Here is a 17,037-nt window from a genome sequence, read left to right as displayed (position 1 = left end):
AAACTGTTTATATTTGTACATTTTGACGACCAGATGGCCTAGTGGTTAGGGAACCTGACTACGAAGCTTGAGGTCCCGGGTTCGATTCCCGTGTCTGGGCAGATATTTGTGTGTAAAATACGAATGTTTGTTCTCGGGTCTTGGGTGTTTAGTATGTATTTAAGTATGTATCTATCTATATAATTATATTTATCCGTTGCTTAGTACCCATAACAGAAGCTTTGCTAAGCTTACTTTGGGACTAGGTCAATTGGTGTGAATTAAGTCCCGTGATATTTATTTATATATTTGACAGCTGTACTCATTTATGGCTTGCAAACAGACAATAATATACGGTAACAGATCGTATCTATATAAATATGGATTTTATAGTAAGATACGACTTTTTATAGTAATATATTTCAGAATTATTTTCTTGGCCTGCTAAAACAACAATTGGACCAATCAAAACTAATCGTCTGCTGCATGTGAAATTAAATTGACCAATGAAATGCGTCATTACGTGTAATTAGAGTTCCTTAAGTCCACTAGCCTGTCATGTAATGTTTCAGGTTCCGCCAGCCAAGGCATCAGCGAGCGCACAGAGTACATGACGACGTCGCGCCATCTCCTCAACTCTGCTGCTGATGCCATCGAGAGGTTGATGTCTAGCTACAAGGTAAAAATTACATTTTTACTTGAACTTTTAATGAATGAAAATTTGCATTATTAGTGGCGGAACAATTTAAGTTTATCCCTTTCATCATCATCCCAGCCCATAAACGTCCCATCGCTGGGCACAGGCCTTCTCTTAGAATGAACGCCTTTCCCGTTCCCCGTTTTACAAGATTTTATTTCTAAGATTTACTAAAATCATTTAATGAATGTATGTATGAGGTTTATAGTTATAAGTATTTGTGTACTGCTTTTGTTTTTTTATTTGAGTAAATAAATAATTAATAATAATAATAATGTAATAATTAACTCATGGACAACTTGCCCCGTTTGTTTGGGTCAAATCTTGGAAGCTAAATTTGACCCACTTCCAGTAGTCGGATCGACTTAAAATTTGGCACACTTATGTAAATCTGCAGACAGTAAAATAATGGGGCAGTCATCCTGGTAGTCCGGCCAGGTTCGTCTGCGTAGGACGGAAGTCCTCAATGGTTAATGGGTAATGGCACACTTAAAAATTGGTGGAAAAGTAAAGTCAGCAAAAATAAACTTAAAAATTAAAATTTTATCAAAAACTTATTTTTTTAATAAATTGTTGTCAACAGGAAGTAGTAACTTTAGCTGGTTACGCGGAGCGCGTGTCTGACATGTTGGAGGTGTTCAGTGAGGTGGCTCGCGGAGAGTGCGTCCGCGCGGTGCACGTCACGTCCGGCAAGGACAACCCCAACGCGTTCCAGGTCACCTTCCGGGACAACCGACCCGTGCCGCAGGGTGAGTGGGGACGGGCGGGACAATTGGGGTCGGGAGGGTCAAGTGGATTAAGTCGGGCTGGGTGGGTTAAGTGGGGTCGGGTAGGTCAAGTGGGGCCGGGAGGGTCAAGTGGAATCGAGTACATCAAAAAAATGATAATCAAAATTTCTTTATTGCGGTTATGGGTAACAAAACGGCTAAACCAATTTTGATGAAACCTGTCTAAGAACCATAGCTAGAAAACCTGATTTCAAATAAAAAACCGCATTCAAATCGGTCGACCCGTTTAAGAGCTGCGGTGTCTCAGAGAGACACACATAGCGGTCAAACTTATGACATCCCTCTTATTGCATCGGGGGTTAAAAATTGATAGAGAGTAGTACGTAAAGAAGCGCCATATCCTGCCTACTAGAGGCTTATACTTATAATATTCCTGCCCACTATTTCCAATATGATACAAATAAAATCAAAATAGCATAATATCAAGAATCAAGTTTTTGTAATAATTTCGGGAGGGTCAGTCAAGTCAAGTCAAGTGGGGTCTCGTAGTTCAAGTGGATCTATGACCATGTGAGTTTATTGAAAGTTTGAGGGCCGTCAGTTGGATAATCTGGATTTTTTGAGGCGAAAACTTTGGTTGGGTCACTTAGGGTTAGTTGGGTCGAGTGGGGTCTGGTCGTACGTGGTGTAACGTTGAACTGGTTTCCTGCAGGCAAGATAACATACACGAGCGACCTGTCCATCCACCTCCGGAGCGTGCCGATCGTGACGCCGGCCTGCGACGTGGTGGCCAACGGCGTCACGCTGGACATCGCGCCCGGCACGCATCTGCTTATTGTCGGCCCTAACGGCTGCGGCAAGTCTAGGTAAATCTCATAATTAATTAATTTGGTAATTTCATATTTCTTACTCTCTTTTTACTTCTATGAATAAAGTACGAATACGGTATTTAGCTATTTTTGTGTATTTTATAAATTAATGCCTGACAAGACATGTTATCGAACAGAAAAACAATTTTTAAGCTACCTTTAAATATGACAGAGCTATAAAGGTTTGAAATACAAGATAAGACAGAGAAAGATTTACTTGTAGACAGAGAAGAAGAAGAGCGTTTTAGAAAGAGATAAATATAAAGATATATAAAAATCACTACAAATCCAATTTTCAACCGAATGAATTATTTTTTTCGCTAAACATTGTGTATCTATATTTTTATAACGTAAAGGATAATGGCAAATTCAACAGTAGACTGTTGTCAAATACCGTATTGGGCAGACAGAATAAAGTCAAATGAAGGGCATTGCTTATTTTTTATGTAATAGATTCATGTCAATATGTCAAGTAATAATTACAAGAACGTTTTGAAACGTTCATTCAACGTTCAAACGTTTTCAAAGCATTCATCTCGAAACGGTTTTAGATTGATTAACTATATACATTGCACAAAAAATAGACAAAAAGTGCGGGTAAAAACGACTTACAGATATTTTTGGTGTCTAACCATTGTTTATTATTGTGTGTTGGGCAGTCTGTTCCGCATAATCTCTGGCCTGTGGCCGGTGCACGGCGGGTCGCTGGCGGTGCCGCGGCCGTGCGCGTGCGCCGCGTGCGCCGACGAGCGCGCGCCGCCCACGCGCTGCCACTCCAGACCCATCATGTTCTACATACCGCAACGGTCAGTATTCTACTATTGTTGACGATGATGATGATGATGATTATCATGACGATGCAGAAGATGATGATGTCGATAATGATGATGATGATGTCGATACTGATGATGATGATGATGATGATTACCGTGACATTAATGACGATAATGACAAGGTACATATAAATAAGTGAAAAGGCCGGCCACACGCTACGACTCCGCTATGTTGTACGTATTGCAGCGGTAAGTAGGTACTGTAGTGATAGTACAGTAGTATTGTTGTTGATAGTATAGTTGTTGTTGTTGTTGTTGTTGATGATGATGATAATGATGACGATGATGATGTTAATGAGGGCTATCATTTTTTGTCATTCTAGATGGCGCCACTGTTGTGTGAAGTTTTTAAGTGTGGCTTTCAAAGTCTGTTATTACGGGCGTGAAAACAAAGTTTACATTAAAATCATATTTAATAACACCTTAAAACCGTACCATGAAAATATCGAGCAACCACAGTGTTGCGTAGTCCCGTTTTGTTTGGAAAAAAGGGAGGATAAAAGTTTCTGAAATACAATAACTGTCTCAAAACACAGACATTAATTGCCCCGTAACGCATAATTGCCATAATTAATTTCAGGTAATGCAAAATATTCACAAAATTATTCTAATTATAAATAAACCCGCGTAGCTCACCCAAAAACTATGAGATTTGACATTTCGGAGATCTCACGCTACACTAGCGCCTCTAGCGGCGAATTCATACGCGATAGCCCTCATTACTATGACGGTAATGATGATGATGATGATGAGTAACAGATAAATAAATAAAAAGCCCGTCCACTCGGTGCGACAGCGCTTCATTGTGTTCTACATACCCAACGGTCAGTACTATAGTGACGATGCTGATGAAGATCCCACAATGATGATGATTATGATGATGATGATGATGATGATGATGATGATGTTAATTATAATGGCAACGATATTAATAGATAATTCCGAGTTCAATATCTCAAAAACCGTCTAACTCTCTCTGTCCGTTTAAAAAACTATGCCTGACATCAGACAGGAATACACACAAATAGCTGTGAAACTTACTATCCTGCTTTTTGCCTGATTAATTTCTAGTGCAAAGTCCATAGCTATTGAACGTGGAAATGCCGCGAGCGTTATGCGCACTTTTGGGGCGAAAATGGCAAGGGACGGGTCATTTGACTAGATTGTTACTCTTGTACGGCACATGCTGAGCCGAGTCCTTTTGGCATCACACCACAGACCAACGTCTCTAATTTTTCTCTCATCTTCTATTTATGTTTTTACTGTCTCTTTGTTGTGATGTAGTGTGTTTTATTATGTCAACAAATGTTGTGAGTTTGAGTTTTAGATATATTTTTTTTATATTTATACAGTTAAGAGCGTTTATACCTGCTGAGCCGGCAACGTTGCATTTTTGATAGTTATTCTTGATTATTCCATAAAAATTGAATGAAAATTAATAATGTTGTCTGATAGAACACTTCTTAATATATAAGTTTATGTGTCTACTCCAATAATTATTTGTTATAGACTTTTATTTTCTTTGAAAATCGGTCATAAACATTAATTCGTTTTTAATTCAATTAAAAAATCAATTTTTATGGAATAATCGAGAATAACTAACAAAAGTGCAACGTTGCCAGCTCAGCAGGTATAAACGCTCTTAACTCATGTAACTTTTTTTATCCACAGACCATACATGTCGATGGGCTCCTTAATCGACCAAGTGACGTACCCCTCGCGGGTGTCCCCGAACGACCAGGAAGCGTTCGACCGGGCCACTCGCATACTGAAGGTGGTGCGGCTCGACGCGTGCGCCGCGCGGCACGGCGGACTGCGCGCCGTGCGGGACTGGCGCGCCACGCTCAGCGGCGGAGAGAAACAACGCATGGCCATGGCGAGGATGTTCTACCACAGGTAACTAGATGGCGCTGTTGTGAGATAGGGGACCATGTTCTACCACAGTTAAGAGGTGTCGCTAGTATCTTTGTAATACTGTCACAGCGGCTCTGGAGCTGTGAGATTGGCGCACGACGCTTAGTAGTGAAGATTAACAACGAATGGCCACGGAGAGGATTTTCTACCACGGGTTACTAGATGGCGCTGTTGTCAAACTAAGGAGCATGTTCTACCACAGTTAAGAGGTGTCGCTAGTATCTTTGTAATACTGTCACAACGGCCCTGGAGCTGTGAGATAGGCGCATGACGCTTAGTGCCGGAGAGAAACAACGCATGGCCATGCCGAGGATGTTCTACCACAGGTAACTAAATAGCGCTGTTGTCAGATAGGGGAGGATGTTCTACCACAGTTAGGAGGTGTCGCTGGTGTCTTTGTAGTGTTGGCATAGCGTCCTTGGAGCCGTGAGACAGCGGCGGAGAGAAACAAAACAAGGCGATGGTGAGAAAGTTTTCACAGGTAACTAGATGAGGCTGGTGTCAAACTAGGGAGGGTGTTGCGCCACAGTTAAGTGGTGTTGCTAGTATTTTTGTGGTGTTAACTGGTGTTGATACAGCGGCTCACGATTTTTTTTTATTCGACTGGATGGCAAACGAGCAAGTGGGTCTCCTGATGGTAAGAGATCACCACCGCCCATAAACACCTGCACGCCATGGGTATTGCAGATGCGTTGCCAACCTAGAGGCCTAAGATGAGATACCTCAAGTGCCAGTAATTTCACCGGCTGTCTTACTCTCCACGCCGAAACACAACAGTGCAAGCACTGCTGCTTCACGGCAGGATTAGCGAGCAAGATGGTAGTAGCAATCCGGGCGGACCTTACACAAGGTCCTACCACCTGCAAATCGATAGCAATATCGCGCAAGATAACGCAATAGGCGCGCGATGCTCAACGGTTGAGAGAAACGTCGCATAGCCATGGCGAGGTACTCGTAGGTAGGTAGGTTCTACCGCAGGTAACTAGATGGCGCTGTTGTCAGACTATCGAGGATGTAAAAAAGGTACCTACTACCCATCTGTTAAATTATCTGTGCTAGCGAACTCCGGTAACCGCTAACTATTTTTTTACTTTAACAATTTATTATATTTTTTACGGGTTATTTTGTAACACGTTGCATTTAGAAAAAAAAATATTTTATAACTTTTATAAGTATTTTTCTTTGAGTAGATTGTCATTTTGACTAAATCCATGGTATTCTTTGCCAGGCCGGTGTACGCTTTGCTGGACGAGTGCACGAGCGCCGTCTCCATGGAAACCGAGGTGGTGATGTACGAAGAGGCTGTCAAAGAGGGTATCACGCTGCTTTCCATCACACACAGGCCTAGCGTCTGGTAAGTATCAGCCAGCCATTTTATAAGCAAAGGTAAAATATGCTGGCAAAATAACCGAAAAACATCCGAGCACAGCGGGAGCACCCACACTTTATGCATGTTGTTATGTCCTTATAAGGCTTTTGACTAAAGTTACAATTTTTAAGCTTTGGGGGCAATTTTTCAAAGGCTATTCTATTATATTACCTTAAATTTTTGAGACTACATACAACTGACAAATTTACATACAAACATTGCAAATGAAATTAAAGCTCATAGTTACGACTAGAATGTGTTAATGTGTGTCGCGTAGGATTCGTTAATCGCTATCCCGCGGGAACTATGCAATTTACCGGGATAAAATTATCCAATTTACTTCCCAGGGACTCCAACTATCTGTATACCGAATTTAATTTAAATCGGTTCAGCGGTTTAGACGTGATAAGGTAACAAACAAACAGACAGACTTACAAACTTTCGCATTTATATTATTGTAAAGTTGCGGAAAGTACTTTTAAGGGCATTTCCATATCGAAAATACAAAAAGTGTACCCGTTCTTTTCGCTCCAATTTTGGAAAAATATGTTTTTTCCTGCTCAGAATAGAAAGCGCAATCGATTCTGATAGTTTAAAAAAAAAATATCCCAATCAAAAATGTAATTTCAAAACATGTCATGTCAAACGTTTTTTTCATACACTCGGTATTAGGTGTCACAAAACCGAGTCATAAAATTTGTATGAAACAATTAAATACATTTTGAAAGAAAAGGTACACGTTTTTGTGAAAACGCCCTGAATAAAACCGGCCGCCTCGTATGTGTGTAGCAATGAACAGCAGTAACTCGTTCATTATATTTTTGATCAACAATAGCTTATGATATTTAACCAATGCATATTTCTCCATATTCAAAACCTCAGCACGTTCCTCTTGATGCGTTATACCTTCAAAAATCCTTTGAAATTAACGTCAAATTTCTTCCACAGGAAATACCACTCGTTCGTCCTAGAATTCGACGGTGCCGGCAACTGGTCCTACCGTCCACTGGAGAAGGACGCTCCGGCCATCACCCCCTCCCTCCCCTCCTCCGTACCCGCCCCCTCCCTCCCTAGCGACAGCGACAGCAACTGACTGACCATCAATTAAAAACTGACTGATCACCATTGAAGGGTGAAAGTCACAGGGGGGCTTCTACGCAAATCGAAGTTCGTATCGTACCGTCCCTCTCACTCCCGTATTAAATATAAGCGTCAGCGGGAAGGCAAGATACGAAGTTCGAATTTTGCACTTCTTAGTATAGGGTGATCAGTGCAGCGTAGGCAGCTATTTATAAGTGATGGGCAACTGACGACTGATTTTGAAGGCATCTAAATAACGCTGTCAAATGTTAAGTCCTCTACACAATAGGCCATATACTAACCCCCTTATTCATAAACGACAATCAAACCTATTTTAGGTAAAATGCCGCTAAAATTCGTTTGTCCTTATCTGTCACTTCGACATTTGTATTTGTTAGAAAGGGACAAAGCATTTGTTAGTTAACATAGGCTTGTTAAGTTTTATGAATGAGGGGGTAAGTATACGGATCGTTCTATTGCTAGCTCTTAATTCTTCACCGACAATGATAAGGGCCTGAGTGCCTGTAGTGTACTGAGGGCTTTAATTAACATATGCCGGTGAAATTACTGGCACGTGAGGTATCCCATCTTAGGCCTCTAGGTTGGCAACGCGTCTGCAATACCCCTGGTGTTGCAGATGTTTATGGGCGGTGGTGATCTCTTACCATCAGGAGACCCATTTGCTCGTTTGCCATCCAGTCAAGTATAAAAAAAAAATGTTTAATTATGATAGCGATAACTGATCAGTCAGAACTGACGAGTGCATTCATCATTTAACAGGAGATCAGTCAGCTCATCACATCAGTGTTACTTGATGAACGAAATAAAATTATAAATAGAAAAATATTTGGTAAACTAAAACTTGGGACCCGATGGTAAATCATTTTTTAAAATTTTTGACAAAATACTAATCTTTTGTCACATATTAGTTTAACTAGATTTCCAGGGTCATATTAACATTACCTACAAGGGATTATATTTCGTCTCTTTAATTCAGTTTATTAGAAAAAGACGGATGTAGTTTTTAATAGAGAGATTTAAAACACAAGTCTTAGATTAAGACCTGGGTATATTATACTTGTGTTATTAAACTGTGTTAGTATCCTTATTTTTATCATACCAATTTACTTGTTATTTATAATGTCTAAGTTTCGGGTGATAGGGTGGTGACAACGTTTTTGTATATGTATAAGATGCTCAAGTTTTTTTAAGTAACAATGTCCTCGCTGTCTTTTTTTTTTTAAAGTTGCCACCCGATAAAATGAAAAATATTTTTATACGAGATTATATTCGTAATGGCTGTAATGTTTGTAAGTGTTTTTTTATGTTTAGGATAGGAAGTATTATTGAGAGATTTTTTTTACCACAAATGTAGCAGCTTATTTATACTGCGGTTAACTTTGAAATTGAGTTGAAATTACTTTTTATTTATTCTATGCATCCATGAGCCTTTTCGGACGCCATATGGTTCAACACGCTCGCAATAATATAATCAAATTTACCGTTTCTCTCTGCAGCTATACACTGATTGATGGATAGAAATCCGGTTAAAAGGGCCTCATTCTTTGCTATGCTCGTAGGAAACAGATCACGAGATCGATTTTTTTAATGGATTCATCAAAAAATACCATTCGACAGTGATTTAAAGAGTAATCGTGCTAGCTTCTAGCTAGCAGAGGGTCGTGGGTTCGAGGTCGGGTTGGCAGTTTTGAGTTCTTCGGGGTTTACATGCAAAATACATTTGAAGTTTAACATGAATTTAACAGTGAAGGAAAACATCGCCTAAACTGCGAAGAAATTTAATGGTGTGAAGTGCCCGATTCGCACTGAGCCCGCATGGTTTCAACAAATGCGTTAACTCATTTGTTGGAATGATCACCAGTGTTAAAATTAAATCACATCATTTTTTCTCTGTGTATCTGTTTTCTGTATCGCTTACTATTTCTGGTGTACAATAAAGAGTCTTTGTATTGTATTGTATTGTATGGAGACTGCAAATTTTATCAGGATTATTTCAACAAATGAGTTAATTTATTATAGTGTCTCGCATTTATTGAACTTAAAAAAATAATTTTGTATCACGTTCAAAATTTCACACTGTACAGGCCGAGATAAGTAGAAATAATAGCTCTAGTTAATCTTGTCACCTAGCTGACATTTTATTTGAGCTGTAGTTTTCTAGCAATGCACCACTTTGCAATGCAAATATAGACCACTATGTTCTTACACTTTTTTTTGGTTATTTTCGCAATTGTGACATATCGGAAGTTGATGTTTAGCTTGTGGATCAATAAGATGTGTATTGTATAGTGTAAATAATAAAGTTTAGAAGCGTAATTTAAGTGGGCTATTATTAAGAAATAAACGGGGTTTTTACAATTATCTGATGTTTTATTATTTGTCTTTTAATCCGTCAAGAAAATCTACAGTACGGTTACGGAGTTAACACTTGACAGATGGACGTGCCTTCAGTCAATTTTCAACTTTGAGGTCATACAAATAAAATAGTTTTTACGTAATCTGTAAACGTGGGTAGCGGTATACTAAAAATGGCTTTATTTGTATGACCTCAAAGTTGAAAATTGACTGAAGGCACGCCCATCTGTCAAGTGTTAACTCGAATTAATCAAATTGTAACATTCATAAAAAATAGCGACCCGTCCTTACTTTGCTAGGGTACAATAAAAAAAAAGTCTCTTGTCTATGCCACTTCACATTCTCCAGCTCCATTTTCTAAAAAAATTACCCTTTAGGGTGGTAGACCACATATTTGGCTTATGGAGACGTGACTGTCAACTTGAAAGTTCGACTTTAGCGATATATTGTCACTACTTTTAAAAAAGCTCGTATCTTAAAATTGATAATTTTTGGGTGAACATTATGAACATTATGTCAAGATTCAATTTTGTTAACGTATTGATTTGAGATAAGATATTTTTTCAACGTAGCGGCGATATTAATTTGATAGGAACTTGTTTAAAAATTGATGGACCACTTATTTGGGTGATGGTACAAGGATTGCTCTTTTAAAGGTAGGTAAAGGTTTCGTGCTTACTTTTACTAAGCTGAGAGTGAATACACGTAATTAGCTGTTCTACGTTAGTAAAAAAGTTCACTAACGCAGGTAATTTATTTTCGGTTCTTATTGTTTCTGATGTCCAATCAATCGTTCAAAGGTTAACTGAATGAGATCCCTTTAAGAGATAGTTCGCTTTTGTTCTTTTTCTCTTGTTAACTATTTTCATGTGTATTATATGTTACAATAAACAGTTATACATTACAATAAAGTAGGTAATAGCACTGAACAAGCGTTAGCGTGCGTTGCTAGAATGGTAACGACCTTGTATCTTCTACACGCTATCAGTCGGCGCCGGCGCAGCACGTGGCCGGCAAGTGACTGAACAATAGTTACACAGAACAGTATAGTTATACTATGAGTTTAAAACATTAAAACATTAACTAATTTTACTGTGACGTAAACCTTTGTTACAGCAAGTTTTTGTAAATAATTTGAAAGCATTTAAGTACAAGCTTTTTTGATGACTTTTTTCTTGACTGTTCATGAATACATTCAAAGTATTATTTTATTTAGGTTACAAGCAGTTGGCATGTCAACTCGACTACCGGTTTGGGAAAACGTCTGTTGAAAAGAGTCACCCAAACTACATTTCCAGTCGATGCCCATTAACCGTTAAAGAGTTCCCTCCTCCGTTTCCTCCAAACCACCAGAATTTTACTACCAGATTATTGTATTGTTGCCGAATTTACATACTTATGCCAAATTTCAGCTCAATCAGGTACCAAAAGCCTCGGCCCGCACCTCTTGAGTTTTTCGAAATTCATGGGCGGAATTACATTTGAAATTTACCACGAGCTTTGCGGTGAAGGAAAACATCGTGAGGAAACCTGCACTAACCTGCGAAGCAATTCAGTGGTGCGTGTGAAGTTCCCAATCCGCACTGGGCCCGCGTGGGAACTATGGCCCAAGCCCTCTTGTTCTGAGAGGAGGCCTGTGCCCAGCAGTGGGACGTATATAGGCTGGTGTGAAGGTACCAAAAGTCCTCATTGTCACGGATATGTGTCGGATGCTGTAGTGCGAGACCGCTCTAACACGACCATAACTCCTTTTTAACGGGTCTGTCCTGTTTAGTGAAATAAACCCGGATAATCTACGTCTTAAATCGAGTTTAGCTTGACATGTTTCTGGCTAATTCGTACCTTCCTTTGGGAGCACGCGAAGGCTGATGCGAAACGCGCTCTGCGCGCCACCGCTTTGCTCGCGCGCTAAACTCGATTTAAGACATAGCAGCAGAAGTAGATGAGCAGTTGTGAATGTCAAAATGATCTAAACACTCTTATTACCAACATTGGCAGTAAGACTCGTGTGTAGTTTTCTTATTGGTGTACCTAATCCAGTCAAGTCCTGTCTTATTTTCTGTGGCAATACTTAAATGTTTTTTTTTAAATCTTTATTTCCAATATTGGAATAATTTTATTTATAAATCAGAAAAAAAAACCGGCCAAGAGCGTGTCGGACACGCCCGAAATAGGGTTCTGCAGCCATTACGAAAAAATTAAGTAATATTTTTCTAAGGATTTCGTATTTTTAACGGAGAATTCCAAGTTTAAGTGTATTTTACACCTTAGGCTGCTATTTATTCTTAAACTAGGTACTAATAATTTTCAAGAAAACTTAATCGTTATAGTTTTCCTTGTAAGTTTGATACACTTACTATCATCCTGATTTTTTTCAATTTTTTACCCACCGGTTTAGATTTTAGAGGGGGGGAGGGGACGCTTGTTTTTAATAAAAAAAATCACTTTAAAGTTGAATATTTCGCAAAAAAAACAAAGAATCGAAAAATCGTCTTAGCAAATCCCTAATGGTTTTACTTTTAAAACCAGATTACCACCAGATAGGTCCATCCAACGATACCCCACACTATAGGGTTGGATGAGAAAAAAAAATCATCCCCACTTTACGTCTATGGGAGGTACCCTAAAAAAATTTTTTTTAAATTATTTATTGTATCATAATTTTTTTATATATATTTTTTAGGGGTTTGCTAAGACGATTTTTTGATTCTGTGATTTTTTTGCGAAATATTCAACTTTAGTGCAAATTTTCATTAAAATCGAGCGTCCCCCCCCCTCTAAAAGCTAAACCGGTGCGTGGAAAATTAAAAAAAATCAGGATGCAATAGCAGCCTAAGGTATAAAATATACCTAAACTAGGAAGATTCTGTATAAAATACGAAATCCTTAGAAAAATATTACTTATTTTTTTCGTAATGGCTTCGGAACCCTATTTCGGGCGTGTCCGACACGACACCCTCTTGGCCGGTTTTTTTTGATAAGAAATTGTTTATTTGAGTCCAGATACATAAAAAGAAAATCATTGTCTCGTCAACATCTGCATTTAATTTAGGCTTTAACACTTAGGTATATGAATGTGAAAAAATCTACCACCGGTACGGAAAATCTCTGTTGTGAAGGAACCGGCAAGAAATTCAACGAGGTAAAGTTTTTTTAAAACATATCAATGTATACTTACCTAGATAATGTTATTTAATGACATATACATATCACATCTATAGTTAGTGAGAAAAGTTTTTCCATGTCAAAGCCTGTATGACATTGACATAAGATTGAATTTGACTTGGCCTGTGTAAAAACTTTTTTCACTAGGTACATCTACGAGTATACACAACTACTTTTAACACATTACCTACATAGATTCGCAAACTTAGGGGTATCCATGATATTTGAGAAAATGTATGATTATTTTCTAATACGCTTTAGATTAATGACTTCTTCACAATTTTAATTTAGTGTCTGTTTAATCCGTTTTTTTTTTGGAATTTTGTCATAAAAAGTATGCAATTTTCCAGAAACGACCTTTCGGCTTTAGCGGGTCTGTAAGAACTTACTGCATGTAGGAACTTAAAGCTTCCCTGTTTTTCTAGTAGGTAGCTTAGCTTGGCTTGGCTTTTTTTATCTGCTTGTTATGGCCACCTCCACGAACATGTAAACAATTAACTATTAATATTATTATGACTAACCTGGCTATTAAGACCTGGGGCAAACAACAACAGCTTTCCCAGGTCAAGGTTACGTCCCTTACTAGGTCATCGACTTGCCGATAACTTTGTTTTTCAAATTAATTGCTAAAATAGGGTGTAGGTATCAGCTAGAAATTATTATAGAATTGCTTGAAGATAAATGATTAATGACTAATAAACAACAATAAGTTAGTTCTGATCGATATAAAGGGTTCCGTTATTAAACAAATCGGTCAACTTTGAGGCGACGCGCTCACAGAGTTCGGTGCCTACGTTGTAGGTACGTCAAAATATATGCTATGATTATGAATGCCAGAGTATAAAAATTCAGAGTTAGCAAGAACCCTGCATTTACTTGAGTAAAATCTACGCAGTCATTTAATGTTGGATTCAAATCACCAACAACCTGACCCCAACAAGTTCATTTTAATGATTTATTTATTTTTTATTTTATTATCCGTTGTAAATAGCGGTAATATGCAATACATATGTATAACACGACCAAGCTAAGTTCGCACCTCTCACTTAACAAGAACAGTTCAAAAATTTAAAATTCAACAAATAGAGGAGACGAAAATTCGTAAGACGCGTATCGGCGACAAAGAAAGAAAGTTGCTAATGCTAAAATTTTCACTTACTATTCGTTGAATTTTAAATTTTTGAACTGTTCTTGTTAAGTGCGAGGTGCAAACTTAGCTTGGTCGTATGGTCGTGTAATGTAATGTTATACATACCTACACACACACACATGGAAGGTATACAGGGCGTGGCCTGTAATACGAGCAAAAAATTATAATATACAGCCTGTAACTAATTAAGTTTAAATGGTTTCAATTAATTAAAATGGTTTTAATGGTAATGGTTGGTTTAGTTTTTGTTATTTTCTAACCAAATTAATCGAGCCAGCAATGTACCTACTGCAGACATTGTGTCCAGTCGTAATATTTGACACTGACATTTACGATTGTTTTCAATAATATTGAAATCCTTTTAAATAATATTGCTTATTATAATGCAGTTTTTTATTTAATGGTCAGTTTTTAAATTAATTAAGTAACAGTTTTCTTATAGACAAAAGGACTAAATGAGTAAAAAGCTGTAAAGTAACTTGTAACTGTTTATTAAGCAGTTCCAACAATAAAGTTTTTTTTTTTACAAATAAGTAAATCCGACTCCAAAAAAATAAAAAAATAACAAAAAATGGAACCGACTACAAAACCCTTGAAAATATTTTTCTAGCACTAGGTTCCTACTAGCTCGAAGTCGGTGCCTCAGCACGAGCCAGCAGGATGGATTAAAACGCATAGTATGTATTTAGGTGAGGTAGACGACTATTGTTCGATTCCTGCTGGCTCGTGCTGAGGCACCGATTTTGAGCTAGTAGGAAACTAGTGCTAGAAAAATATTTTCAAGGGTTTTGTAGTCGGTTCCATTTTTTGTTATTTTTTCGGAGTCGTTTTTACTGTTTTTGTTAAAAAAAAACTTTATTTCTCACTTTTAAGTGATTCGTAGACAAAGTACATCTCACAACGATTCCATGAAGCCCAATCACGGCTTAGTTACGTTAAAATACAAAAAGATTCCAAAAAACCAATCTTAGTTAGGTACGTTGTTTTATAATAGAGTTCCGTTGCCTACCTTCCGGATTCAGCATCAGATCAGTTCGAAATAATCATTAACTTAAAGCTCCTTCTTAGTCGCTTATCTAGGTATATTAATAATGATCGTTTATACGGTCTTCTTCGTCAGGTCCAGTTTACCAAATGATACTTTCTGAATGTAAATGCTTATCTTAATGCAAAAAATGCCAAAATCCCTATTGGTGTGTCTATAAAATTTGAGGTTTGCCCTCGATTTCCCTAGGATCTCATCATCAGATCTTGACTTGGTGACAAGGGACCACCTCAGAACAGAACCCTTTCGAATAAAAAAAAAAATTTGAAAATCGGTCCACAATTGACTGAGTAATCGGCGAACATACATAAAAAAACAAACGTTGGAACATAGAACCTCCTCCTTTTTTAAAGTCGGTTAAAAATGGTGTACTTTGATATAAAATCACTGATGTCACTGATTATGCTAATGTTACTGGGTAACATTTGACAGTCGAATTGATATTTGGGATTTTACTAAAATCCTAAGGACTTTAAAAAATAATTGAATCAGGCCTTAGGATCGGATAGGAACCTTGCGTAGGCATCAATGAACTAAAAACAATAAGGTACTCTGCTCATGCGCAACCTTATGATAGCTCCGTCTATGGCAATGTGTTCATGCCGTTCCAGCACCTCCACACTGTAAGAACCCACACAAATCACACAAACCACTGACTATGTGTACGTATTAAAAATAATTCAATGAACTTTGCTCACCCACGACCTTAACCTTAACCTTTGACCTTAAGCTCCTACCCTTTCTTTTCTTTTGACCTTAAGGTCGCGGGTGAGTAAAGCAACTGTTTTAGTTAATTTATATAGACCCCTGCAAACTAACGCCTGATTGAATAAACTGTTTAAAAAGCAATTCTTCTAATTAATTTCGCCCCATAGCAACAACGCTTCTACAACCAATGACACGTCACTTTCAGCTGTAGATATTGTCCAAATACCTACAACCGGGTCTGAAGGGTTAAAGGCCAGAGAGAAATAACTCTTAATTTGATTAAAATTATTGTTCACTCAGTGAACACTCACTAATTTGGAGAATTAGGTAACACACACAATGAGATAAAAAGGTCAATTAACTTAGGTAGTAGCTTCATCATCACAAAACTATTGCGTACTTCAGCATTTTGTGCGGTAGAATGTTTTAACTTTCATGATTCTCACAATGATTCGCAGATGGTAGGACCTTGTGCAAGGTCCGCTCGGATTGCTACCACCATCTTGCTCGCTAATCCTGTTGTGAAGCAGCGTGCTTGCACTGTTGTGTTTCGGCGGGAGAGAAAGACAGCCGGTGAAATTACTAGAACTTGAGGTATCCCATCTTAGGCCTCTAGGTTGGCAACGGATCTGCTATGCCCCTGGCGGTCTTACCATCAGGAGACCCACTTGTTCATTTGCCATCCAGTCGAATAAAAAAAATGAAAAGCTCTCGAATGGAGACCGCTGATCGGCAAGCGCAGCAGAAGTCCACCAATGAGACGGACGGATGACACGGTTCAAGGGGGTTCACGGTGGATGCAGGCCGCTTCCGACCGAAGTAAGTGGAGTTCTATGGGGGATGCCTATGGCCAACTGGACAGTGGACGTCCTACGGCTGATATGATTCACACTCATAGTAACTAAGATAGGTATTTTGAAAGAAAGAATGAAGTTAGCTTGTTTAACCGTGCGATAATAAGTATAATCTATCGAGAACGGATATGGTAGTTCATGATCATGAATAAAAAAACCGGTCAAGAGCGTGTCAGATACGCGAAAAATTAAGAAATTTTTTAAGGATTTCGTATTTTGTAGGGAATATTCCAAGTTTAGGTATATTTTATACCTCAGGCTGCTATTTAC

General features: G+C 38.3%; 1 protein-coding gene across 8 annotated transcripts in view; it reads left to right on the top strand.

Annotated features, from left to right (window-relative positions):
- Positions 1-9,851, top strand: part of Abcd1 (ATP binding cassette subfamily D) — an 87,387-nt gene extending 77,536 nt beyond the window's left edge. For 7 of the 8 annotated variants that reach the window (XM_074102591.1, XM_074102586.1, XM_074102588.1 and 4 more), the window contains 7 exons: positions 552-658; positions 1,260-1,425; positions 2,117-2,270; positions 2,933-3,079; positions 4,778-5,002; positions 6,249-6,374; positions 7,338-9,851. In XM_074102591.1, coding sequence (XP_073958692.1) covers positions 552-658; positions 1,260-1,425; positions 2,117-2,270; positions 2,933-3,079; positions 4,778-5,002; positions 6,249-6,374; positions 7,338-7,482 — 1,070 coding nt within the window. In that variant the 3' untranslated portion in view covers positions 7,483-9,851. Of the gene's footprint in view, positions 1-551; positions 659-1,259; positions 1,426-2,116; positions 2,271-2,932; positions 3,080-4,777; positions 5,003-6,248; positions 6,379-7,337 lie in introns of those variants that run through there. The other variant, XM_074102593.1, reaches the window with a different exon arrangement.
- The last annotated feature ends 7,186 nt before the right edge of the window (positions 9,852-17,037 follow it).

The sequence above is a fragment of the Choristoneura fumiferana genome, chromosome 19 (assembly GCF_025370935.1).
Source record: "Choristoneura fumiferana chromosome 19, NRCan_CFum_1, whole genome shotgun sequence".
Lineage (NCBI taxonomy): Eukaryota > Metazoa > Arthropoda > Insecta > Lepidoptera > Tortricidae > Choristoneura > Choristoneura fumiferana.
This window is presented reverse-complemented; position numbering and strand designations above follow the sequence as displayed.